General features: G+C 50.4%; 1 protein-coding gene across 1 annotated transcript in view; it reads left to right on the top strand.

The window, feature by feature from the left end:
• The window catches only part of LOC124022256 (E3 ubiquitin-protein ligase DTX4-like), a 53,671-nt gene that overhangs the window by 1,787 nt on the left and 24,183 nt on the right, over positions 1 to 27,701 (top strand). The window contains exons 3-4 of the mRNA XM_046337195.1: positions 24,508 to 25,315; positions 25,350 to 25,532. Of these exons, the coding sequence (XP_046193151.1) occupies positions 24,508 to 25,315; positions 25,350 to 25,532 (991 nt within the window). The remainder of the gene's footprint in view (positions 1 to 24,507; positions 25,316 to 25,349; positions 25,533 to 27,701) is intronic.

Raw genomic sequence — 27,701 nt, 5'->3', positions numbered from 1 at the left:
AAATCAAAACTGGATGGAAGAGAGACGGAAACCACGTGCTTGATGTATTTGATACCATTCCACTTATTCTGCTCCAGTCATTACCACCAGCCAGTTCTCCCCAATTAAGGTCCCGCCAACCTCCTGTGATGTCCAGTGAGTGTCTCTGTGTCTCGGTCTGTCCAGAGTGGATATATTGTTATAGACAAAAGTCCTATCAGTATTCTTACTTCTACATAGGCAATTTTTAAACATCTTAGGCTCAGTTATCAGTCTGTTCTGGTTTTTACTTCACGTTATCTGTTTTGCATGTGGTTCAACTAATAGACTGCTTCACCACTGGGGTGGAGCTTAAAGCTCACAGCTTGGTTCCATTCCGTCATAGAATGAGAATTAAGAATGGATTACAATCAGTTCCATATTCCTACTGGGTCCCGGAGTTAAACCCTCCACTTGCCTGTCAGACAGAATGGGGTGAAAGTGGGATGACCTACGACAGCTGTACCTCACAGAGCCTTGGCCTCTCTTACGAGAGACATTCTTCCCCGTAGTCCCCGAATCTAACGCACGCAGCTGCTGTGTGGGGACTGACACTGGGTGGGATAAGCAGAGGGAGCGAGAGAGAAAGGGCACCTATTTCCTACATAATGCACTAGTTTTAGTCAAAAGTAGTGCACTACAAAGGGAATAGGGTGCTCTTTGTGACAGATACAGAGTGTAAGGGGAAAGCAGAGAGAATGTGATTCAAGGCTTAAACAGCAGAGAATCTGAGAATCCACCTCCGGTAGCCCCCCCCCTCCTCCTCCTCCTCCTCTATAGTCTCAGCCACACTGTCTCCTGTTAATGTCTTTAGTCTTGTCTTTAGTTTTGTCAATAGGCCAGATCTGTAGGGGCCAGTGGTGACAGAGGCTCGGGACGTGGGAGAGGGAGATGGAAGGAGGGATAGAAAGAGAGAGGGGATAGAAAGAGAGGGAGATGGAAGGAGGGATAGAAAGAGAGGGGATAGAAAGAGAGGGAGATGGAAGGAGGAATAGAAAGAGGGGGATAGAAAGAGAGGGAGATGGAAGGAGGAATAGAAAGAGAGGGGGATGGAAGGAGGGATAGAAAAAGGGGGATAGAAAGAGAGGGAGATGGAAGGAGGAATAGAAGAGAGGGGGATAGAAAGAGAGGGAGATGGAAGGAGGAATAGAAAGAGAGGGAGATGGAAGGAGGGATAGAAAGAGAGGGGGATAGAAAGAGAGGGAGATGGAAGGAGGAATAGAAAGAGAGGGGATAGAAAGAGAGGGAGATGGAAGGAGGAATAGAAAGAGAGGGAGATGGAAGGAGGGATAGAAAGAGAGGGGATAGAAAGAGAGGGAGATGGAAGGAGGAATAGAAAGAGATGGAGATGGAAGGAGGGATAGAAAGAGAGGGGGATAGAAAGAGAGGGAGATGGAAGGAGGATAGAAAGAGAGGGAGATGGAAGGAGGGATAGAAAGAGAGGGAGATGGAAGGAGGGATAGAAAGAGAGGGAGATGGAAGGAGGGATAGAAAGAGAGGGAGATGGAAGGAGGGATAGAAAGAGAGGGAGATGGAAGGAGGGATAGAAAGAGAGGGAGATGGAAGGAGGGATAGAAGAGAGGGGGATAGAAAGAGAGGGAGATGGAAGGAGGGATAGAAAGAGAGGGAGATGGAAGGAGGGATAGAAAGAGAGGGAGATGGAAGGAGGGATAGAAAGAGAGGGGGATAGAAAGAGAGGGAGATGGAAGGAGGAATAGAAAGAGAGGGGGATGGAAGGAGGGATAGAAAGAGAGGGGGATAGAAAGAGAGGGAGATGGAAGGAGGGATAGAAAGAGAGGCGGATGGAAGGAGGGATAGAAAGAGAGGGAGATGGAAGGAGGGATAGAAAGAGAGGGGGATGGAAGGAGGGATAGAAAGAGAGGGAGATGGAAGGAGGAATAGAAAGAGAGGGAGATGGAAGGAGGAATAGAAAGAGAGGGAGATGGAAGGAGGGATAGAAAGAGAGGGAGATGGAAGGAGGGATAGAAAGAGAGGGAGATGGAAGGAGGGATAGAAAGAGAGGAGATGGAAGGAGGGATAGAAAGAGAGGGAGATGGAAGGAGGGATAGAAAGAGAGGGAGATGGAAGGAGGAATAGAAAGAGAGGGAGATGGAAGGAGGGATAGAAAGAGAGGGAGATGGAAGGAGGGATAGAAAGAGGGAGATGGAAGGAGGGATAGAAAGAGAGGGAGATGGAAGGAGGGATAGAAAGAGAGGCGGATGGAAGGAGGGATAGAAAGAGAGGGAGATGGAAGGAGGGATAGAAAGAGAGGGAGATGGAAGGAGGGATAGAAAGAGAGGGAGATGGAAGGAGGGATAGAAAGAGAGGGAGATGGAAGGAGGAATAGAAAGAGAGGGAGATGGAAGGAGGGATAGAAAGAGAGGGAGATGGAAGGAGGGATAGAAAGAGAGGGGGATAGAAAGAGAGGGAGATGGAAGGAGGGATAGAAAGAGAGGGAGATGGAAGGAGGGATAGAAAGAGAGGGAGATGGAAGGAGGGATAGAAAGAGAGGGAGATGGAAGGAGGGATAGAAAGAGAGGCGGATGGAAGGAGGGATAGAAAGAGAGGGAGATGGAAGGAGGGATAGAAAGAGAGGGAGATGGAAGGAGGGATAGAAAGAGAGGAGATGGAAGGAGGGATAGAAAGAGAGGAGATGGAAGGAGGGATAGAAAGAGAGGGAGATGGAAGGAGGGATAGAAAGAGAGGCGGATGGAAGGAGGGATAGAAAGAGAGGGAGATGGAAGGAGGGATAGAAAGAGAGGGAGATGGAAGGAGGGATAGAAAGAGAGGAGATGGAAGGAGGATAGAAAGAGAGGGGATAGAAAGAGAGGGAGATGGAAGGAGGGATAGAAAGAGAGGGAGATGGAAGGAGGGATAGAAAGAGAGGGAGATGGAAGGAGGGATAGAAAGAGAGGGAGATGGAAGGAGGGATAGAAAGAGAGGGAGATGGAAGGAGGGATAGAAAGAGAGGGGGTGGAAGGAGGGATAGAAAGAGAGGGAGATGGAAGGAGGGACTGAAAGAGAGGGAGATGGAAGGAGGGATAGAAAGAGAGGAAGATGGAAGGAGGGATAGAAAGAGAGGGGGTGGAAGGAGGGATAGAAAGAGAGGGAGATGGAAGGAGGGATAGAAAGAGAGGGAGATGGAAGGAGGGATAGAAAGAGAGGGAGATGGAAGGAGGGATAGAAAGAGAGGGAGATGGAAGGAGGGATAGAAAGAGAGGGAGATGGAAGGAGGGATAGAAAGAGAGGGAGATGGAAGGAGGGATAGAAAGAGAGGAAGATGGAAGGAGGGATAGAAAGAGAGGGGGGTGGAAGGAGGGATAGAAAGAGAGGGAGATGGAAGGAGGGATAGAAAGAGAGGGAGATGGAAGGAGGGATAGAAAGAGGGAGATGGAAGGAGGGATAGAAAGAGAGGGGGATAGAAAGAGAGGGAGATGGAAGGAGGGATAGAAAAGAGGGAGATGGAAGGAGGGATAGAAAGAGAGGGAGATGGAAGGAGGGATAGAAAGAGAGGGAGATGGAAGGAGGGATAGAAAGAGAGGGGGGGATAGAAAGAGAGGGAGATGGAAGGAGGGATAGAAAGAGAGGGAGATGGAAGGAGGGATAGAAAGAGAGGGAGATGGAAGGAGGGATAGAAAGAGAGGAAGATGGAAGGAGGGATAGAAAAGAGGGAGATGGAAGGAGGGATAGAAAGAGAGGGAGATGGAAGGAGGGATAGAAAGAGAGGGAGATGGAAGGAGGGGTAGAAAGAGAGGGAGATGGAAGGAGTGATAGAAAGAGAGGAGATGGAAGGAGGTAATAGGGGAAGCCCATCTCTCTCTCTCTTTGTTGAAGTTGAGAGAACAGATGTTTGTTCCTCTATTGTGGCCTAGACATTCACGCAGGGTAGAGGGCGCACCGACAATTCTAAGTTCACCGAAGTGGAAGATGAAGACAAAAGAGAGGACGAGAAAGAAAGAGAGCAGTAACGACGGAACCATCTCTTTACCTTGTCGCTCCACTCTGATATTTCACCACAGCTGATGATTGTATGACACTGTGACACCTCTCCTCCCACATCCTCTCACAACGTTGGTGCTCGAGACAGACCGCATGAGAATAGAGAAGCTCGCAGCTCACCGCAGGCCAAGCAGTCTCTAAACGAGCTTTGCGCCCCGTGGGGATCGTTTTAAGCCTCACCATGTTTCTCCTCTCTCCGCGTCCTGGCTTTTCCCACCACTGTGTGATGCGGTGCTTCTGTGATGCCGTCAAAGACTCCCATTACTTTGTTGCTGACAACAGATAGATAGACAGAGAGGCTGACAACATACAGATAGACAGAGAGGCTGACAACATACAGATAGACAGAGAGGCTGACAACATACAGATAGACAGAGAGGCTGACAACATACAGATAGACAGAGAGGCTGACAACATACAGATAGACAGAGAGGCTGACAACAGGCAGATAGACAGAGAGGCTGACAACAGGCAGATAGACAGAGAGGCTGACAACATACAGATAGACAGAGAGGCTGACAACATACAGATAGACAGAGAGGCTGACAACATACAGATAGACAGAGAGGCTGACAACATACAGATAGACAGAGAGGCTGACAACAGGCAGATAGGCAGAGAGGCTGACAACATACAGATAGACAGAGAGGCTGACAACATACAGATAGACAGAGAGGCTGACAACAGGCAGATAGGCAGAGAGGCTGACAACATGCAGATAGGCAGAGAGGCTGACAACATACAGATAGGCAGAGAGGCTGACAACATACAGATAGGCAGAGAGGCTGACAACATACAGATAGACAGAGAGGCTGACAACATACAGATAGGCAGAGAGGCTGACAACATACAGATAGGCAGAGAGGCTGACAACATACAGATAGGCAGAGAGGCTGACAACATACAGATAGACAGAGAGGCTGACAACATACAGATAGGCAGAGAGGCTGACAACATACAGATAGACAGAGAGGCTGACAACAGGCAGATAGGCAGAGAGGCTGACAACATGCAGATAGGCAGAGAGGCTGACAACATACAGATAGGCAGAGAGGCTGACAACATACAGATAGGCAGAGAGGCTGACAACATACAGATAGACAGAGGCTGACAACATACAGATAGGCAGAGAGGCTGACAACATACAGATAGGCAGAGAGGCTGACAACATACAGATAGGCAGAGAGGCTGACAACATACAGATAGGCAGAGAGGCTGACAACATACAGATAGGCAGAGAGGCTGACAACATACAGATAGGCAGAGAGGCTGACAACATACAGATAGACAGAGAGGCTGACAACATACAGATAGGCAGAGAGGCTGACAACATGCAGATAGGCAGAGAGGCTGACAACATACAGATAGGCAGAGAGGCTGACAACATGCAGATAGACAGAGAGGCTGACAACATACAGATAGGCAGAGAGGCTGACAACATACAGATAGGCAGAGAGGCTGACAACATACAGATAGACAGAGAGGCTGACAACATACAGATAGGCTGACAACATACAGATAGGCTGACAACATACAGATAGGCTGACAACATACAGATAGGCATAGATAGACAGAGAGTGGATGATCGGCTAAACACACAGATGAGACTGACAGGGAGGCATAGGTGCTATGGATAGGAAAGCACAGAGGGGGCTGGGGGGGGGCTGGTCTTAGAACACACACACACACACACACACACACACACACACACACACACACACACACACACACACACACACACACACACACACACACACACACACACACACACACACACACACACACACACACACACACACACACACACTGGTCTTGGAAGAAGCAGCCAGCTGTCATCTGAGGCTCGGAGGCCCTGTTGCTGCTCCAGCTGGTCCAGCCGAAGGGGACACGTTTCCCAGACACCCACAAAGCCCGGGGTCGGGGTGCAGGGGTCACGGGGTCACTCTGGGGGAGAAAGGGTGGAGGCAAACTAAACATAAGCCAAACCTGACAAGACAGGCCACTTCTAAGTAGAACCAGGCTGGACAAAGAGGCAGCGAGAAAGAGAGGAATAGCGAGGGGAGGAGAGAGAGAAAATATTGAGAGAGAGAGAAAGATGGAGAGAGGGTAAGAGAGAAAGATGGAGAGAGGGTAAGAGAGAAAGATGGAGAGAGGGTAAGAGAGAGAAAGATGGAGAGAGGGTAAGAGAGAGAAAGATGGAGAGAGGGTAAGAGAGAGAAAGATGGAGAGAGGGTAAGAGAGAGAAAGATGGAGAGAGGGTAAGAGAGAGAAAGAGTGGAGGTGAAGTACAGATAGAGGGGGAATGGTGGAGAGGAGAGACTGGAGAGGGAGGTGGGGAGAGAGAGAGAGACAGAGGGGGGAGTAGAACAGAACAGAAAGGTTTCCCCTAGCCCAATAGGTTGTTGGAGGAGAGAGAGAGCGAGAGAGAGAGAGAGAGACAGACAGACAGACAGAGGGGGGAGTAGAACAGAAAGGTTTCCCCCAGCCCAATAGGTTGTTGGAGGAGAGAGAGAGCGAGAGAGAGCGACACAGAGGGGGGAGTAGAACAGAACAGAATGTTTCCCCCAGCCCAATAGGTTGTTGGAGGAGAGAGAGAGCGACACAGAGGGGGGAGTAGAACAGAACAGAATGTTTCCCCCAGCCCAATAGGTTGTTGGAGGAGAGAGAGAGCGAGAGAGAGACAGACAGACAGACAGAGGGGGGAGTAGAACAGAAAGGTTTCCCCCAGCCCAATAGGTTGTTGGAGGAGAGAGAGAGCGAGAGAGAGCGACACAGAGGGGGGAGTAGAACAGAACAGAATGTTTCCCCCAGCCCAATAGGTTGTTGGAGGAGGAGAGAGAGAGAGAGACAGACAGACAGACAGACAGACAGACAGACAGACAGACAGACAGACAGACAGACAGACAGACAGAGGGGGGAGTAGAACAGAAAGGTTTCCCCCAGCCCAATAGGTTGTTGGAGGAGAGAGAGAGCGAGAGAGAGCGACACAGAGGGGGGAGTAGAACAGAACAGAATGTTTCCCCCAGCCCAATAGGTTGTTGGAGGAGGAGAGAGAGAGAGAGAGAGAGAGAGAGAGAGAGAGAGAGAGAGAGAGAGAGAGAGACAGACAGACAGACAGACAGACAGACAGACAGACAGACAGACAGACAGACAGACAGACAGACAGACAGACAGACAGGGGGAGTAGAACAGAAAGGTTTCCCCCAGCCCAATAGGTTGTTGGAGGGAGAGAGAGAGAGAGAGAGAGGGGGGAGTAGAACAGAACAGAAAGGTTTCCCCCAGCCCAATAGGCTGTTGGAGGAGGAGGAGAGAGAGAGAGAGAGAGACGGAGGGGGGTGTAGAACAGAGCGTTCCCCCTAGTACAACTCAGTAGGTTGTTGTGCAACAGTCTGTGTCAGGTTACTTCAGGGCCCCAGGGCCTCTCGAGTGCCGTCAGTCACTGCGTGTTTCACAACGTAGGCCTTGGATTAGGAGCAGAGAACACACACACACACACACACACACACACACACACACACACACACACACACACACACACACACACACACACACACACACACACACACACACACACACACACACACACACACACACACACACACACACACACGCACGGGGTCATGCATGAAGAGTGCACAGACACACACACATACACACATATGCTCAAACGCTCTACACACACACACAAGCACCCATATGCAATGACGCACACACACTGGATTGTGTTTCATTCTATCTGATGGCTCTCGTGTTTGGGCTAAGAGGGTCGGAGGGCTACAAAGAGAAGGAACTCCCGAGGGGCGCAGTGGTCTAAGACACGGCATCTCAGTGCAAGAGACGTCCAGGCTGCCTCACATCTGGCTGTGATTGGAGTCCCATAGGCGCACAATTGTCCCAGCGTTGTCTGGGTTTGGCCGGGGTAGGCCGTAATTGTAAATAAGAATTTGTTCTTAACTAACTTGCCTAGTTAAATGAAGGTTAAATTAGATAGAATCAATCCATGTGAGTTTTGTTTTTGTGCTTCTAGGTTGTGCCGCCATATTGTGAAGTCCTTGTTTACTGTTTTGGTAGTTTCTACTCTCTCTCTCTCTTTATCTCAATTTAAGGGCTTTATTGACATGGGAAACATGTGTTTACATTGCCAAAGCAAGTGAATTAGATAATAAACAAAAGTGACATGAACAGTGAACATTACACTCACAGAAGTTCCAAAAGAATAAAGACATTTCAAATGTTATATTATGTCTATATACAGTGTTGTAATGATGTGTAAATAGTTAAAGTCCAAAATAAATCAACATAAATATAGCAGCAGGATGGGAGAGGGAGAGGAGAGGAGAGGGGAGGAGAGGAGAGGGGAGAAGAGGAGAGGGGAGGGGAGGAGAGGAGAGGGCTTCTGTGTAGAAGATCATCTGAGGTCAGTCAGACTAGAACACAGAGAAATGAGGAACCAGGGAAAAGAGAGATGAAGAGAGGGGAGGGCATTAGAAACCATAGCTCTTCCTTTAGAAGGGATCTAGCAGACATCTTTATGTCCCTTCTTCCCGTTCCCCTGTTTTGTCTCTTCTTCTCCTTCCCCTGCTTTCTCTTCTTCTCCTTCCCCTGCTTTCTCTTCTTCTCCTTCCCCTGCTTTGTCTCTTCTTCTCCTTCCCCTGTTTTGTCTCTCCTTCTCCTTCCCCTGCTTTCTCTTCTTCTCCTTCCCCTGCTTTGTCTCTTCTTCTCCTTCCCCTGCTTTGTCTCTTCTTCTCCTTCCCCTGCTTTGTCTCTTCTTCTCCTTCCCCCTTCTTTGTCTTTCTTCTTCTCCTTCCCCTGCTTTGTCTCTTCTCCTTCCCCTGCTTTGTCTCTTCTTCTCCTTCCCCTGCTTTGTCTCTTCTTCTCCTTCCCCCTGCTTTGTCTCTTCTTCTCTCCCCTGCTTTGTCTCTTCTTCTCCTTCCCCTGCTTTGTCTCTTCTTCTCCTTCCCCTGCTTTTGTCTCTTCTTCTTCCCTCCCCTGCTTTGTCTCTTCTTCTCCTTCCCCCTGCTTTCCTTCTCTTCTCCTCCTTCCCCCTGCTTTGTCTCTTCTTCTCCTTCCCCTGCTTTTCTCTTCTCCTTCCCCTGCTTTCTCTTCTCCTTCCCTGCTTTGTCTCTTCTTCTCCTTCCCCTGCTTTGTCTCTTCTTCTCCTTCCCCTGCTTTGTCTCTTCTTCTCCTTCCCCTGCTTTGTCTCTTCTCCTTCCCCTGCTTTGTCTCTTCTTCTCCTTCCCCTGCTTTGTCTCTTCTTCTCCTTCCCCTGCTTTGTCTCTTCTTCTCCTTCCCCTGCTTTGTCTCTTCTTCTCCTTCCCCGCTTTGTCTCTTTCTCCTTCCCCTCCTTTCCTTCCCCTGCTTTGTCTCTTCTTCTCCTTCCCCTGCTTTGTCTCTTCTCCTCCTTCCCCTGCTTTGTCTCTTCTTCTCCTTCCCCGCTTTGTCTCTTCTCTCCTTCCCCTGCTTTGTCTTCTTCTCCTTCCCCTGCTTTGTCTCTTCTTCTCCTTCCCCTTTGTCTCTTGTCTTCCCCTGCTTTGTCTCTTCTCTCCTTCCCCCTGCTTTGTCTCTTCTCCTCTCCCCCTGCTTTGTCTCTTCTCCTTCCTGCTTTGTCTCTTCTTCTCCTTCCCTGCTTTGTCTCTCCTTCTCCTTCCCCTGCTTTGTCTCTTCTTCTCCTTCCCCTGCTTTGTCTCTTCTTCTCCTTCCCCTTTGTCTTTTGTCTCTCTTCTCCTTCCCCTGCTTTGTCTCTTCTCCTTCCCCTGCTTTGTCTCTTCTTCTCCTTCCCCTGCTTTGTCTCTTCTCCTCCTTCCCCTGCTTTGTCTCTTCTCCTCCTTCCCCTGCTTTGTCTCTTCTTCTCCTCCCCTGCTTTGTCTCTTCTCCTCCTTCCCCTGCTTTGTCTCTTCTCCTCCTTCCCCTGCTTTGTCTCTTCTCCTCCCCTCTTTGTCTCTCCCCCTGCTTTGTCTCTTCTCCTCCTTCCCCTGTCTTTTCTCTCCTCCCCTGCTTTGTCTCTTCTCCTTCCCCTGCTTTGTCTCTTCTTCTCCTTCCCCTGCTTTGTCTCTTCCTCCTTCCCCTGCTTTGTCTCTTTCCTCCTTCCCCTGTCTTTGTCTGCTTTGTCTTGTGACATCAGAGTGCTGCTACAGTGCAACATAGATTCTGTTCCATTAGTGGCGTTTTCTCTCCGTTTTGAGAAAGCGACAGTCAGGCACAAGGCTGGATTTCCTATTGAAACTAAAGGACAAAGGAAGGAGAGACGGGGCCTTGGGTCGGTCGGGTCTGGTCTGTCAACCGAAAAGATTCTGTCGGAGTTAGTCAACATTTTCCTGCTCTCTTTTTCTCTCTTTCCTTTCGCAATTGTGTGTGTGTGTGTGTGTCTGTCTGTGTGTGTGTGTGTGTCTGTCTGTGTGTGTGTGTGTGTGTGTGTCTGTCTGTGTGTGTGTGTGTGTGTGTGTGTTTGCTTCAGTGAGCAGAGCAGGAATTCAACTCTAAGAGTGAGGGGCAACAGGTAGTGGACCGCTTGACTGTCCAGGTTTGAGAATGGCCGGAAGGAATGTTTCTCACAGTCACACACACACTGACCAGTGTGTGTGTGTGTGTGTGTGTGAATCATGTAGTGACATGGAGACTGTCTCCCAGATCCGTGAGAGAAATTTGACTCAATATGGCATAAGGGTCTTGTCACGCCTTGGTCATTGTATCGTGTGTTTTTGTTATATGTTTGGGTAGGCCAGGGTGTGACATGGGTTTATATGTTGTATTTCGTATTGGGGTTTGTATTAATTGGGAGTGTGTATTATTAGGGGTGTGTCTAGTTAGGCTTGGCTGCCTGAGGCGATTCCTAATTGGAGTCAGCTGATTCTCGTTGTCTCGGATTGGGAACCGTATTTAGGCAGCCTGAGTGCGCGTTGTATTTTGTGGGTGATTGTACCTGTCTTAGTGTTAGTCACCAGATAGGCTGTAATTAGTTTCACTCGTTTGTTGTTTTTGTATTTTCAGTTATTTCATGTACCGTATTATTCTTCATTAAAAGTCATGAGTAACCTACACGCTGCATTTCGGTCTGACTCTCTACAAACAGCAGACGAACAACATTACAGGTCTGCTATACAAATTGATGGAAAACAGTGTTGGAGGAGAAATATACAACATTATTAAATCCAAGTACACAAACAACAAGTGTGCTGTTACAATTGGTCAAAAGAACACACACATTTCTTTCCACATTGACGTGGGGTGAGACCGGGATGCAGCTTAAACCCACCATCTTCAACATATATATCAACGAATTGACAAGGGCACTAGAACAGTCTGCAGCACCCGGCCTCACTCACCCTGCTAGAATCTGAAGTAGGACTAGGTGATATGGCCTGAAACTCATTTCTCAAGTCTTTTCAAACTTATGGGCTATACGTTTGATACATATCTCGATTTACAAAACAAATACATCTCTAAATAAGCTGTGTTCTACAATTAAAGGTCAAATACACTGCATTTAATCAAATTAATTCACGCTCTTAAAAACCAATAATATTTAGAAAAACTCAATTCTGCGATACAGGCATTTGGAATATTGACCAACAACATACATTCAAATGAATCAAATGAATTTGATATATCACCCAGCCCTAATCTGAAGTCAAATGTCTACTGTTTGCTGATGATCTAGTGCTTCTGTCCCCGACCAAGGAGGGCCTACAGCAGCACCGAGATCATCTGCACAGATTCAGATTCTGTCTGGTTGACCTGGGCCCTGACAGTAAATCTCAGTAAGACCAAAATAATGGTGTTCCAAAAAGGTCCAGTTGCCAGGACCACAAATACAAATTCCATCTAGACACAGTTGCCCTAGAGCACACAAAGAACCATACATACCTCGGCCTAAACATCAGCGCCACAGGTAACTTCCACAAAGCTGTGAACGATCTGAAAAACAAGGCAAGATGGGCCATCAAAACTAACATAAAATTCTACATACTAATTAGGGTCTGGCTAAAAGACTTGAATCAGTAATAGAACCCATTGTCCTTTATGATTCCCAACCTTTCCATAACAAAGCTCTTCTCTAAGGCAGTTGTTCCCAAACATTTTATAGTCCCGTACCCCTTCAAACATTTAACCTTCAGCCGCGTACCCCCTCTAGCACCAGGGTCAGCACACTCTCAAATGTTGTTTTTTTGCCATCATTGTAAGCCTGCCACACACACACTATATGATACATTTATTAAACATAAGAATGAGTGTGAGTTTTTGCCACAATCCGGCTCATGGGAAGTGACAAAGAGCTCTTATAGGACCAGACCACAAATAATAATAATCAATCATTTTTCTCTTTCTTTAGCCATCTGACATATGAAACCTTATTTGTTCATCAAAAATGGTGAATAACTCATCACAGCGTTCAGCGATCGATGTCACCGGCTTCCTAGCCAGCGCCGCTCCATTTCTCATATGTCCATTTGTTTTGTCTTGTTCCATTACACACTTGGTTTTCATTCCATAATTACTGCACGTATTTAGTCCTCTGTTCCCCCCCATGTCTTTGTGTGTAATTGTTTATTGTTACGTGGATTTTGTCAGGCGCTATACATTTCCTGTGTTCCGTGTTTTTGGCACGTTATTGTTCTTTATGTGCTGTCATTTTTGGACCGGAATTAAAGTGCGCCTCCCTACACACCCCTGACAACAGGTTAATGAAGGGTCTGCTTGAAAGGATGCACATCACTCTGTAATGTAGGGTTGTATTGGAGAATGTCTCAGTATCTGTTGCTTTTATACGTCTTACTACTCAAAAGTCCTCTTTATTCTCGCTCCAAAAACTCCTGTGGCTTATTTTTCAAATGGTCATGTTTCGTTTCTAAATATCTGCTCAAAGGGGAAGGTTTCCTGTGAGAGAGTAACGGTTCATGTGATTGGATGTTTATTATTTGACTAGGCTCCCTGTATTTGACATTGTGTTGTTATTTCGCTGAGCCCAAATGTACAGCCCCGTTAGAAAATATAAATGGACTGTTTGAATTGTCTTTTTTTTAATGTGAATCACATTTTTATTGCGCGTACCCCCGATGGCATTGCGCCTACCCCCGATGGCATTGCACGTACCCCGATGGCATTGCACGTACCCCGATGGCATTGCGCCTACCCCGATGGCATTGCGCCTACCCCGATGGCATTGCATGTACCCCCGATGGCATTGCGCGTACACCCGATGGCATTGCGCGTACACCCGATGGCATTGCGCCTACCCCCGATGGCATTGCGCCTACCCCCGATGGCATTGCGCCTACCCCGATGGCATTGCACGATACCCCGATGGCATTGCACGTACCCCGATGGCATTGCGCCTACCCCCGATGGCATTGCGCCTACCCCGATGGCATTGCATGTACCCCGATGGCATTGCGCGTACACCCGATGGCATTGCGCGTACACCCGATGGCATTGCGCGTACCCCGATGGCATTGCGCCTACCCCCGATGGCATTGCGCCTACCCCCGATGGCATTGCGCGTACACCCGATGGCATTGCGCCTACCCCCGATGGCATTGCGCCTACCCCGATGGCAATGCTCGTACCCCCAATGGCATTGCGCCAACCCCAGATGGCATTGAGCCTACCCCGATGGCATTGAGCCTACCCCCGATGGCATTGCGCCTACCCCCGATGGCATTGCGCCTACACCCGATGGCATTGCGCGTACCCCCGATGGCATTGCGCGTACACCCGATGGCATTGCGCCTACCCCCGATGGCATTGCGCCTGCCCCCGATGGCATTGCGCCTACCCCCGATGGCATTGCGCCTACCCCCGATGGCATTGCGTCGTGTTCACAAACAGACCCCACAGAGAAACAGGACAGCAACACAATTAGACCCAAACAAATCATAAGAAAACAAAAAGATAATTACTTGACACATTGGCCCTAAACAGAGAGAACACAGTGGCAGAATACATGACCACTGTGACTGACCCAAACTTAAGGAAAGCTTTGACTATGTACAGACTCAGTGGGCATAGCCTTGCTATTGAGAAAGGTCGCCGTAGGCAGACATGGCTCTCAAGAGAAGACGAGCTATGTGCACACTGCCCACAAAATGAGGGCGAAACTGAGCTGCACTTCCTAACCTTCTGCCAAATGTATGACCATATTAGAGACACATATTTCCCTTAGATTACACAAACTCCCATATCTATTGGGTGAAATACCAGCAAGATGTGTGAAGAAGGGCAACCAGTGAAGAACACCAATGTAAATACAACCCATATGTATGTTTATCTATCTTCCCCTTTGCACTTTAACTATTTGCATATTGTTACAACACTGTAACAACACTGTATATAGACATAATATGACATTTTAAATGCTTGTCCGTGTAATGTTTACTGTTCATGATCTATTTCACTTGCTTTTTAGAGAGAGAGAGAGAGAGAGAGACCCCTGAGACAGGTGGATAGACTGTCCATCTGGAACCTATTGTTCCCCTCTGCTTCACCCCTCCTGTCAACACACACACTCCGGTTCTCTCACACACACTAACTGACCAGTACAGACTGTTGATTGAGTAACGGTGGGAGGAAGAGGAACAGCCATCTGTTGAAAGAGTAATGTTGGGAGGAAGAGGCCAACCACAGTGACGTTGTCTGATCAACAGTTTCCATATCACCCTCATGGGAAAGCGACTTCATCATAAATCAGGTGTTTTATTCCAATAGGATCTTACTGTACTCCTCTGTCTCATCTGCCATTCAGTCAGTTTACCACGTCCACCATGTAATAGTTGAAGAGCAGGTTAATGAACAGCCATGGTCATTATCACCAGCGAGCTTCCCCTACCCCTAGGAGACTCATCAGAGACACCTCTCCTCCCCTACCCCTAGGAGACTCATCAGAGACACCTCCCCTACCCCTAGGAGACTCATCAGAGACATCTCTCCTCCCCTACCCCTAGGAGACTCATCAGAGACACCTCTCCTCCCCTACCCCTAGGAGACTCATCAGAGACACCTCTCCTCCCCTACCCCTAGGAGACTCATCAGAGACACCTCTCCTCCCCTACCCCTAGGAGACTCATCAGAGACACCTCTCCTCCCCTACCCCTAGGAGACTCATCAGAGACACCCTACCCCTAGGAGACTCATCAGAGACACCCTCCTCCCCTACCCCTAGGAGACTCATCAGAGACACCTCTCCTCCCCTACCCCTAGGAGACTCATCAGAGACACCTCTCCTCCCCTACCCCTAGGAGACTCATCAGAGACTCCTCCCCCCCCCCTAGGAGACTCATCAGAGACACCTCTCCTCCCCTACCCCTAGGAGACTCATCAGAGACACTCTCCTCCCCTACCCCTAGGAGACTCATCAGAGACACCTCTCCTCCCCTACCCCTAGGAGACTCATCAGAGACACCTCTCCTCCCCTACCCCTAGGAGACTCATCAGACACCTCTCCTCCCCTACCCCTAGGAGACTCATCAGAGACACCTCTCCTCCCCTACCCCTAGGAGACTCATCAGACACCTCTCCTCCCCTACCCCTAGGAGACTCATCAGAGACACCTCTCCTCCCCTACCCCTAGGAGACTCATCAGAGACACCTCTCCTCCCCTACCCCTAGGAGACTCATCAGAGACACCTCTCCTCCCCTACCCCTAGGAGACTCATCAGAGACACCTCTCCTCCCCTACCCCTAGGAGACTCATCAGAGACATCTCTCCTCCCCTACCCCTAGGAGACTCATCAGAGACACCTCTCCTCCCCTACCCCTAGGAGACTCATCAGAGACACCTCTCCTACCCCTAGGAGACTCATCAGAGACTCCTACCCTACCCCTAGGAGACTCATCAGAGACTCCTCCCCTACCCCTAGGAGACTCATCAGAGACACCTCTCCTCCCCTACCCCTAGGAGACTCATCAGAGATCTACCCCTAGGAGACTCATCAGAGACTCCTACCCTACCCCTAGGAGACTCATCAGAGACACCTCTCCTCCCTACCCCTAGGAGACTCATCAGAGACACCTCTCCTCCCCTACCCCTAGGAGACTCATCAGAGACACCTCTCCTCCCCTACCCCTAGGAGACTCATCAGAGACACCTCTCCTCCCCTACCCCTAGGAGACTCATCAGAGACACCTCCCCTACCCATAGGAGACTCATCAGAGACACCTCTCCTCCCCTACCCCTAGGAGACTCATCAGAGACACCTCTCCTCCCCTACCCCTAGGAGACTCATCAGAGACACCTCTCCTCCCCTACCCCTAGGAGACTCATCAGAGACACCTCTCCTCCCCTACCCCTAGGAGACTCATCAGAGACACCTCTCCTCCCCTACCCCTAGGAGACTCATCAGAGACTCCTACCCTACCCCTAGGAGACTCATCAGAGACACCTCTCCTCCCCTACCCCTAGGGGACTCATCAGAGACACCTCTCCTCCCCTACCCCTAGGGACTCATCAGAGACACCTCTCCTCCCCTACCCCTAGGAGACTCATCAGAGACACCTCTCCTCCCCTACCCCTACCCCTAGGGGACTCATCAGAGACACCTCTCCCTACCCCTAGGAGACTCATCAGAGACACCTCTCCTCCCTACACCCCTAGGAGACTCATTAGAGACATCTCTCCTCCCCTACCACCCCTAGGAGATTCATCAGAGACACCTCTCCTCCCTACCCCTAGGAGACTCATCAGATACACCTCTCTCCACTACCACCCCTAGGAGACTCATCAGAGACACCTCTCCTCCCCTACCCCTAGGAGACTCATCAGAGACACCTCTCCTCCCCTACCACCCCTTGGAGACTCATCAGAGACACCTCTCCTCCCCTACCACCCCTAGGAGACTCATCAGAGACACCTCTCCTCCCCTACCCCTAGGAAACTCATCAGAGACACCTCTCCTCCCCTACCACCCCTAGGAGACTCATCAGAGACACCTCTCCTCCCCTACCCCTAGGAGACTCATCAGAGACACCTCTCCTCCCCTACCCCTAGGAGACTCATCAGAGACACCTCTCCTCCCCTACCAGCCCTAGGAGACTCATCAGAGACACCTCTCCTCCCCTACCCCTAGGAGACTCATCAGAGACACCTCTCCTCCCCTACCACCCCTAGGAGACTCATCAGAGACACCTCTCCTCCCCTACCCCTAGGAGACTCATCAGAGACACCTCTCCTCCCCTACCACCCCTAGGAGACTCATCAGAGACACCTCTCCTCCCCTACCACCCCTAGGAGACTCATCAGAGACACCTCTCCTCCCCTACATTTACCCTAGGAGACTCATCAGAGACTACCATTCACCTTATGACATCCAGCATCTCTCCTCCCCTACCCCTAGGAGACTCATCAAAGACATCTCTCCTCCCCTACCCCTAGGAGACTCATCAAAGACATCTCTCCTCCCCTACCACCCCTAGGAGACTCATCAAAGACACCTCTCCTCCCCTACCACACCTAGGAGACTCATCAAAGACATCTCTCCTCCCCTACCCCTAGGAGACTCATCAAAGACATCTCTCCTACCCTACCACCCCTAGGGGACTCATCAGAGACATCTCTCCTCCCCTACCACCCCTAGGGGACTCATCAGAGACATCTCTCCTCCCCTACCACCCTAGAGACTCATCAGAGACATCTCTCCTCCCCCCCACCCCTAGGAGACTCATCAGAGACATCTCTCCTCCCCTACCACCCCTAGGAGACTCATCAGAGACACCTCTCCTCCCCTACCACCCCTATGGGACTCATCAGAGACATCTCTCCTCCCCTACCCCTAGGAGACTCATCAGAGACACCTCTCCTCCCCTACCCCTAGGAGACTCATCAGAGACACCTCCCCCTACCCCTAGGAGACTCATCAGAGACACCTCTCCTCCCCTACCCCTAGGAGACTCATCAGAGACACCTCTCCCCCCTACCCCTAGGAGACTCATCAGAGACACCTCTCCTCCCCTACCCCTAGGAGACTCATCAGAGACACCTCTCTCCCCTACCCCTAGGAGACTCATCAGAGACACCTCTCCTCCCCTACCCCTAGGAGACTCATCAGAGACACCCTACCCCTAGGAGACTCATCAGAGACTCCTACCCTACCCCTAGGAGACTCATCAGAGACACCTCTCCTCCCCTACCCCTAGGGGACTCATCAGAGACACCTCTCCTCCCCTACCCCTAGGGGACTCATCAGAGACACCTCTCCTCCCCTACCCCTAGGAGACTCATCAGAGACACCTCTCCTCCCCTACCCCTACCCCTAGGGGACTCATCAGAGACACCTCTCCTACCCCTAGGAGACTCATCAGAGACACCTCTCCTCCACTACCACCCCTAGGAGACTCATTAGAGACATCTCTCCTCCCCTACCACCCCTAGGAGATTCATCAGAGACACCTCTCCTCCCCTACCACCCCTAGGAGACTCATCAGATACACCTCTCCTCCACTACCACCCCTAGGAGACTCATCAGAGACACCTCTCCTCCCCTACCACCCCTAGGAGACTCATCAGAGACACCTCTCCTCCCCTACCACCCCTAGGAGACTCATCAGAGACACCTCTCCTCCCCTACCACCCCTAGGAGACTCATCAGAGACACCTCTCCTCCCCTACCACCCCTAGGAAACTCATCAGAGACACCTCTCCTCCCCTACCACCCCTAGGAGACTCATCAGAGACACCTCTCCTCCCCTACCACCCCTAGGAGACTCATCAGAGACACCTCTCCTCCCCTACCACCCCTAGGAGACTCATCAGAGACACCTCTCCTCCCCTACCAGCCCTAGGATACTCATCAGAGACACCTCTCCTCCCCTACCACCCCTAGGAAACTCATCAGAGACACCTCTCCTCCCCTACCACCCCTAGGAGACTCATCAGAGACACCTCTCCTCCCCTACCACCCCTAGGAGACTCATCAGAGACACCTCTCCTCCCCTACCACCCCTAGAAGACTCATCAGAGACACCTCTCCTCCCCTACCACCCCTAGGAGACTCATCAGAGACACCTCTCCTCCCCTACATTTACATTTACATTTAAGTCATTTAGCAGACGCTCTTATCCAGAGCGACTTACAAATTGGTGCATTCACCTTATGACATCCAGCATCTCTCCTCCCCTACCCCTAGGAGACTCATCAAAGACATCTCTCCTCCCCTACCCCTAGGAGACTCATCAAAGACATCTCTCCTCCCCTACCACCCCTAGGAGACTCATCAAAGACACCTCTCCTCCCCTACCACACCTAGGAGACTCATCAAAGACATCTCTCCTCCCCTACCACCCCTAGGGACTCATCAAAGACATCTCTACCCTACCACCCCCCATATCTCTCCTCCCCACCACCCCTAGGGGACTCATCAGAGACATCTCTCCTCCCCTACCACCTCTAGGAGACTCATCAGAGACATCTCTCCTCCCCTACCACCCCTAGGAGACTCATCAGAGACATCTCTCCTCCCCTACCACCCCTAGGAGACTCATCAGAGACACCTCTCCTCCCCTACCACCCCTATGGGACTCATCAGAGACATCTCTCCTCCCCTACCACCCCTAGGAGACTCATCAGAGACACCTCTCCTCCCCTACCACCCCTAGGAGACTCATCAGAGACATCTCTCCTCCCCTACCACCCCTAGGAGACTCATCAGAGACACCTCCCCTACCACCCCTAGGAGACTCATCAGAGACACCTCTCCTCCCCTACCACCCCTAGGAGACTCATCAGAGACACCTCCCCTACCACCCCTAGGAGACTCATCAGAGACACCTCCCTACCACCCCTAGGAGACTCATCAGAGACAGCTCCCCTACCACCCCTAGGAGACTCATCAAAGACATCTCTCCTCCCCTACCACCCCTAGGAGACTCATCAGAGACAGCTCCCCTACCACCCCTGGGAGGCTCATCAAAGACATCTCTCCTCCCCTACCACCCCTAGGAGGCTCATCAAAGACATCTCTCCTCCCCTACCACCCCTAGGAGACTCATCAGAGACAGGCTCCAGATTACAATACTAACACCTGGGATTATAGTTAACTAGGTGTTGAAGAGGTGGAGATGGGTGTAATGTGTATATTGATGTTGTATATACAGGACACCTTTGTAAAAGAGGCCGAGGTCTCAGTGTGTCTTCCCTGTAAATAAAAAGACAGAAGGGAAAACAAACAGAACGAGTTGGGAGAGTTTTACGATCCACCGTTAAAATGAGTCCATATTCATTTGGGAACTTTGGATAACCTGAGCGTAGTGGATTTGGAGGGTAACGTAATCTGTGGCGACATGTTCTAAGAACTGGTTCTCAACAAGGAACCTTTGTGGAACTAGAAGGCTCAGGGGGCGAGCTGGAACAGTCCCTCAGTAGTGATGGAGGCTGCTGAGGGGAGGACGGCTCAGAATAATGTCCAGAACGGAGCAAACGGAATGGCATCAACCACCTGGAAACCATGTGTTAGATGTATTTAATACCATTCCACTGATTCTGTTCCAGTCATTACCACGAGTCTGTCCTCCCCAATTAAGGTGCAACCAGCCTCCTGTGCTCAGTAGGTGGTACCCCAGCTGGCCACTGTTTACCTTCACAGCAACCTGTTATTAAGTCACCTTCAACCCCCTGTAGACACACACACACACCTGACTTGCTCACCCAACCACCCCCACCCAAACCAAAACACACACACACCTGACATTCCATGAGCCACTATACCCCCACTCACTCAAACAAACACACACACACACACACACACACACACACACACACACACACACACACACACACACACACACACACACACACACACACACACACACCCCCAACAACCCCCTCAACCTGCCCTCTCCCCAGTGGCCTTGGTGAAAGACAGTGAAGGGGCCAGAGAGGTGGATATTATCCCTCAGATCAAAGGAGAACAGTGTTTTCCCTCCCTTCAAAGAGAGGAGCGTCCGCAGACACACTGACAGGGTGGATAGTTGTTCTCCCTCTGGCTGCACCCCTGTGATGAGCTTCGGCCCTGTTCATCCGGGCACACACCCGTTCAGGTAGTCCCTCCCTGTTTCAGTCCCTTATCGTCCGGTTGGTGCCTAATGAACACAGCCCTCTCTGTCTTCAGTAGAGACTATAGAAGGTGATTGAAGGACATTGACGTGGCCGGGGTCTATCACAGGACGGAAACTCGAAGGGGGGGGCACACGGCTGTCTTGTCTCGTCACCACAATCCATTCAGCTAATCAGAACCAATGATTGTGTCGACGGCGACACTAGTCTCCGTCTTGTCTTACGTGCGCGTTGTGAACGGCGCTCTGCAAACGGTAGAGAGAGTGAAATATTAAGACGAGGGGCCTGGAGTTTATCCTTCTGGCCAGGGAAGAGGTGGGCTGAAGTACGACCCGTATGTTTCTCTTCAAAGGTCATCCATCACTAGAGGTTTCTATCAGAATCCAGTCCACCCGTGACTGTCCTCATCCCAGCTAGTGGTTTGTCTTTGTGAGAGCTGGCCTTTGTTTCTATGGAAATGAAAGAGGCCTGTTTCCTCTACAGTCTACTGAATCTCACATGCTACTCCTGGGGTCAAGTGCTCATTCCTCTTTTAGAAACATTGTATCCCGGCTCAGCCTTTAGTCCCCCCCCCATACACACACACACACACACACATCTCACACACCTCTTTCTCTCTCTCACAATTCACAAAGGTCTCTCAATCCACTTCTTTTTATCTCTTTCTCCCTCACTTTCTCTCTCAATCCAATTCAAAATGTCTCTCTCTCTCTCTCTCAATTCAATTCAATGGGTCTCTCTCAATTCAAAGGGTCTCTCTCCCTCTCTCTCTCTCTCTCTCTCTCTCTCTCTCTCTCTCTCTCTCTCTCTCTCTCTCCCCTCTCAATTCAATTCAAAGGGTCTCTCTCAATTCAATGGGTCTCTCTCTCTCTCTCTCTCTCTCAATTCAAAGGTCTCTCTCTCTCTCTCAATTCAAAGGGTCTCTCTCTCAATTCAAAGGGTCTCTCTCTCAATTCAAAGGGTCTCTCTCAATTCAAAGGGTCTCTCTCAATTCAAAGGGTCTCTCTCTCTCTCTCTCAATTCAAAGGGTCTCTCTCTCTCTCTCTCTCTCAATTCAAAGGGTCTCTCTCTCTCTCAATTCTCTCAATTCAAAGGGTCTCTCTCTCAATTCAAAGGGTCTCTCTCTCTCTCTCTCTCTCAATTCAAAGGGTCTCTCTCTCAATTCTCTCTCTCTCTCTCAATTCAAAGGGTCTCTATCTCTCTCAATTCAAAGGGTCTCTCTCTCTCTCTCAATTCAAAGGGTCTCTCTCTCTCTCAATTCAAAGGGTCTCTCTCTCTCTCTCAATTCAAAGGGTCTCTCTCTCTCTCTCAATTCAAAGGGTCTCTCTCTCTCTCTCTCAATTCAAAGGGTCTCTCTCTCTCAATTCAAAGGGTCTCTCTCTCTCAATTCAAAGGGTCTCCTCTCTCTCTCAATTCAAAGGGTCTCTCTCTCTCTCTCAATTCAAAGGGTCTCTCTCTCTCAATTCAAAGGGTCTCTCTCTCTCAATTCAAAGGGTCTCTCTCTCTCAATTCAAAGGGTCTCTCTCTCAATTCAAAGGGTCTCTCTCTCTCTCAATTCAAAGGGTCTCTCTCTCTCTCAATTCAAAGGGTCTCTCTCTCAATTCAAAGGGTCTCTCTTTCTCTCTCAATTCAAAGGGTCTCTCTCTCTCTCTCAATTCAAAGGGTCTCTCTCTCAATTCAAAGGGTCTCTCTCTCAATTCAAAGGGTCTCTCTCTCTCAATTCAAAGGGTCTCTCTCTCTCAATTCAAAGGGTCTCTCTCTCAATTCAAAGGGTCTCTCTCTCAATTCAAAGGGTCTCTCTCTCAATTCAAAGGGTCTCTCTCTCTCTCTCAATTCAAAGGGTCTCTCTCTCTCAATTCAAAGGGTCTCTCTCTCTCAATTCAAAGGGTCTCTCTCTCAATTCAAAGGGTCTCTCTCTCAATTCAAAGGGTCTCTCTCTCTCTCAATTCAAAGGGTCTCTCTCTCTCTCAATTCAAAGGGTCTCTCTCTCAATTCAAAGGGTCTCTCTCAATTCAAAGGTCTCTGTCTCTCTCTCAATTCAAAGGGTCTCTCTCTCTCTCAATTCAAAGGGTCTCTCTCTCTCTCTCAATTCTCTCTCTCTCTCTCAATTCAAAGGGTCTCTCTCTCTCTCAATTCAAATGGTCTCTCTCTCTCTCTCAATTCAAAGGGTCTCTCTCTCTCTCAATTCAAAGGGTCTCTCTCTCAATTCAAAGGGTCTCTCTCTCAATTCAAAGGGTCTCTCTCTCTCTCTCAATTCAAAGGGTCTCTCTCTCTCTCTCTCAATTCAAAGGGTCTCTCTCTCTCTCTCAATTCAAAGGGTCTCTCTCACACACACAATACCCTTGACTGTGTGCCTCTAACAAACATTGCTAGGCCTGCTGCATTCAGGCACCTCTTTTGATGTCTGTGTGTCCCAGTCTGTCTCGGCCAGGCCTCAGTGTGGGTCCCTCTTCTCTCTACCATGGCATTGGCTGAATGGTCGTGCCACACGTTGCCCCTGGTTACCAAGCTCGTCTCTGATTGGACGGTTCTTGATCCTCCTCGGTTTGGCACCGATGTGTGGTGCCATACTAGGCCTGCTGGTTTGGTTGATTGTAAACCTATTAAACATCTCTATGGTTACCACTATCGATTCATCATAAACCAATATGCATTTCAAATGGAATTTTGACAACTATTCGCTTCACTAAACAACTGTATTACTGTTGGTCATTAAGAGTGTCTTTGTCTTTGGCTGACTGCATTTGGAAATACTTTAATTTGAGTTATGGTCATTTGAGTTGGGGTTGAGTTCAGGTCATTTGAGTTGGGGTTGAGTTCAGGTCATTTGAGTTGGGGTTGAGTTCAGGTCATTTGAGTTGGGGTTGAGTTCAGGTCATTTGAGTTGGGGTTGAGTTCAGGTCATTTGAGTTGGGGTTGAGTTTTGAGTTGGGGTTGAGTTCAGGTCATTTGAGTTGGGGTTGAGTTCAGGTCATTTGAGTTGGGGTTGAGTTCGGGTCATTTGTTGAGTTCAGGTCATTTGAGTTGGGGTTGAGTTCAGGTCATTTGAGTTGGGGTTGAGTTCAGGTCATTTGAGTTGGAGATGAGTTCAGGTCAGAGGATGTGTGAATGTGTGTAAGAGCTCATGTTAACTTTCATTTCTGTGGGGAGAATCTAGCTTGTCAATTAAAACCATACGAAAGTGTTCCCCAGTGCATTTCCGTTCCTGTTTCAACCTCTCCACACTGAAACGACAATGTTCGTACCATTTCCTACTCTTTTCATGATGTAGTCATGCATTCCTGGTTCCTCTCAAGGTTTCTTCCATCCAGGGCCTTTGTCCTGTCCACCGTGCTTCTGCTTGCTCTTTAGTGTCTAGACTAGTTTACTGTGAAGCCCTTTGTGACAACTGCCATTGGAAAAATACATTTGATTGATTGATAGTCGTACTAACCCCACATCTCCCCCTGCAGGTATGATCCGGCCGGTGCGCCGTAGCTTCTACGATCCCACGTCGGCGCCGGGCCAGGGTTGGCTGTGGGAGTGGGAGAACGACACGGGCTCCTGGACCCAGTACGACACGGAGGTCGGCATCGCCATCCAGACGGCCCGGGACCGCCAGCAGCCCTGGCTGGACCTGGCGCCGCTGGGCTTCTGCTACCTGGTGGACCTGCAGGGCATGACCCAGGTCAACAGGCAGACCCAGAGACAACGCAGGATACAGCGGAGGTCCGACGTGGCCTACCCACTAGTGTCAGGACCGGTACCCAGGAACGGAGGTGGAGGATCGGGTCCGACTGGAGCGTTACTGGGTGTTGGGGTGTCGGGCATAAACGGACGCGCTGTGTACACAAGCGGCGGGCAGGCGACCATGCAGTCCCTCGCCGGGCAGCCGTGCTCCTGCCAGCAGTGCATGCTGGTCTTTAGTGTGAAGCAGAGCACAGTGAGGTCATCGACGCACAAGTTGGGCCACCGGCCGAGTAAACCTCAGAGTAAACCACCCAGCCCCAAATCTGCCACCCTGGGACGGGGCCAACTCAGGAGCTCCCCCGCTAGATCTGCGTACTCCAAAACCTTACCTCACGGACTCTCCATATCCCGGAACCAGTCCTCACCGCGACGGAATGCTGCCCTCTTCGCCCGCTCCCTCTCTCTCCTCAGCGCCCAAACGGGCACCCTCTCCATCTCCAACCGACCCCCTCCTCCCTCCCTCCCGCCCCCTCAGCCGCCCTCCTCCAATCAGGGCCGCCGTCCGTCCGTGCCGCCCCCTCTCCCTCCTCCACGAGTCAACCGGTGCCTACGGCCACGCTCGTCACCCGGCGACCGCCGTGACGTCACCGCCCTCTCCCGTGCCGTCCCCGTCGCCGCGGCCCATGGCTCCCCAGCGCTCGGCGGCGTGCTCTGCCCCCCTGCCCCAGCGGTCCAGTCTGGCTGGGCTCAGCCGGCCCGCCCTGCAACGCATAGCCATGGCCCAGTCACAAGCCCTCATTGCCTCTGGGTGAGTGACACACACACAATAACATACACTCACAAACACACACACACTGATGTAACTGATACACACAAACACTCAGTGGTTGCCACGGTGAGTGAGATGGTTTTGGTTGAGTTGTTGTAATGACTGAATGATTCTGGATGATCTCATCTGGTTCTACTTGGTCTTCCATTATGGAAATACCGTGTTGTTGAGATGGCTACATTCTTCAACTCTTTGGATGCTTTGGAAGTGAGTCTTTACGGGTCAGTCGATGTGGGACTGTGTCTACTTGTGAGAGGGAGGACGCATCTAACTCTCCCAGCAGCCCCTCTGATAGATGACCATCTGGGGTCCAGAAAGAAAGGAGTGGTTGTGGAGGAATGAGGGGATGGAGGGAGGGGGGAGGGGAGGGGAGGAATGAGGGGATGGAGGGAGGGAGGGGAGGAATGAGGGGAGGGAGGGGAGGAATGAGGGGATGGAGGGGAGGAATGAGGGGATGGAGGGGAGGAATGAGGGGATGGAGGGAGGGAGGGGAGGAATGAGGGGATGGAGGGAGGGAGGGGAGGAATGAGGGGATGGAGGGATGGAGGGGAGGAATGAGGGGATGGAGGGGAGGAATGAGGGGATGGAGGGAGGGGAGGAATGAGGGGATGGAGGGATGGCGGGAGGGGAGGAATGAGGGGATGAGGGGATGGAGGGAGGGGAGGAGTCCTCCCACCGTCACTCTCTTCCCCCTCTACCCTGCACTCGCCCACCCCCTCCAACTCTTCCTTCGCTCTGTCTCTCTGTCTTTGGGTTTCCCAGGACTCCTGTGTTCTGGGGGCCCATCCCGGGCTCTATTGTGTGCGCCCAAGCGTTTCCACGGCAACCTTTGTGGCTGCATTGAGGCCTAGTCGGCATTAGCAACACAATGCCACCCTCTGCAGTGGCCAGCCCGGGACAACAGGGTCTGAGCTGGGGGAGCAGTGAGGCAGGTAGGGGGGTTGTTTTTGCGGAGTAGAAGGTTAGGGGTGGAGGAGGGGAGGTCGAGGGATACATGCATGGGGGTGAAGTGATTTCTGGATAGTAGGGAGTGGGGGGTAGAAGGAAGACAAAAGCAGAAGCCACAGTCATCATTGTAGTGCTCCGTCTCGGTCTGTCTTGAGGTTTTTGTCAAGGAGGATCTTAGGGGGTTGGGGAGCAAGAGAGACCTACATTTAGGGAGTTTGGCGGGGTAGACATAGCCAGCCAGACACAGACACTGTCAGAGGGAAGGAGGGGAGGGACGGACAAAGGAACAACTCAGCAACTAGCAGAGATTTATCACAATCAGGCCACAGCCGGAGGGAGGGAGGGAGGGAGGGAGGGAGGGAGGGAGGGAGGGAGGGAGGGAGGGAGGGAGGGGGAGGGAGGGAGGGAGGGAGGGAGAAATAGAGCAAACCTAGATTGTTGATTGTAATATGCAGAGCAGTGTTACGTTGTCAGTCAGTTGTCACACACACAGAGTTGTGACACACAGAGAAAGTCAATATTGACGTCCTCACAAAGCTGCAGGAATGTGTCTCTTTCTTCTAGTGGGGGAGTGTGAGAAAGAGACGACAGAGTGAAAACAGAAAGGGGGAGGAAGGGTTTCAGAGGGCTGAGAAAAGAGGAACGAGAGAGAGACAGTGTGGTAACACCGTTACACTGTATATAGACATAATGAGAAAAGAGGAGAGAGAGAGAGACAGTGTGGTAACACCGTTACACTGTATATAGACATAATGAGAAAAGAGGAGAGAGAGAGAGACAGTGTGGTAACACCGTTACACTGTATATAGACATAATGAGAAAAGAGGAGAGAGAGAGAGACAGTGTGGTAACACCGTTACACTGTATATAGACATAATGAGAAAAGAGGAGAGAGAGAGAGACAGTGTGGTAACACCGTTACACTGTATATAGACATAATGAGAGAGAGAGACAGTGTGGTAACACCGTTACACTGTATATAGACATAATGAGAAAAGAGGAAAGAGAGAGAGACAGTGTGGTAACACCGTTACACTGTATATAGACATAATGAGTGAGAGAGACCGTGTGGTAACACCGTTACACTGTATATAGACATAATGAGAAAAGAGGAGAGAGAGAGAGACAGTGTGGTAACACCGTTACACTGTATATAGACATAATGAGAAAAGAGGAGAGAGAGACAGTGTGGACCGTTAC

This window comes from Oncorhynchus gorbuscha, unplaced genomic scaffold (genome assembly GCF_021184085.1).
Source record: "Oncorhynchus gorbuscha isolate QuinsamMale2020 ecotype Even-year unplaced genomic scaffold, OgorEven_v1.0 Un_scaffold_1313, whole genome shotgun sequence".
In the NCBI taxonomy this organism is placed as follows: Eukaryota; Metazoa; Chordata; class Actinopteri; order Salmoniformes; family Salmonidae; genus Oncorhynchus; species Oncorhynchus gorbuscha.
The sequence above is the reverse complement of the archived record's forward strand: the minus strand, read 5'-3'. Positions and strand labels throughout refer to the sequence as shown.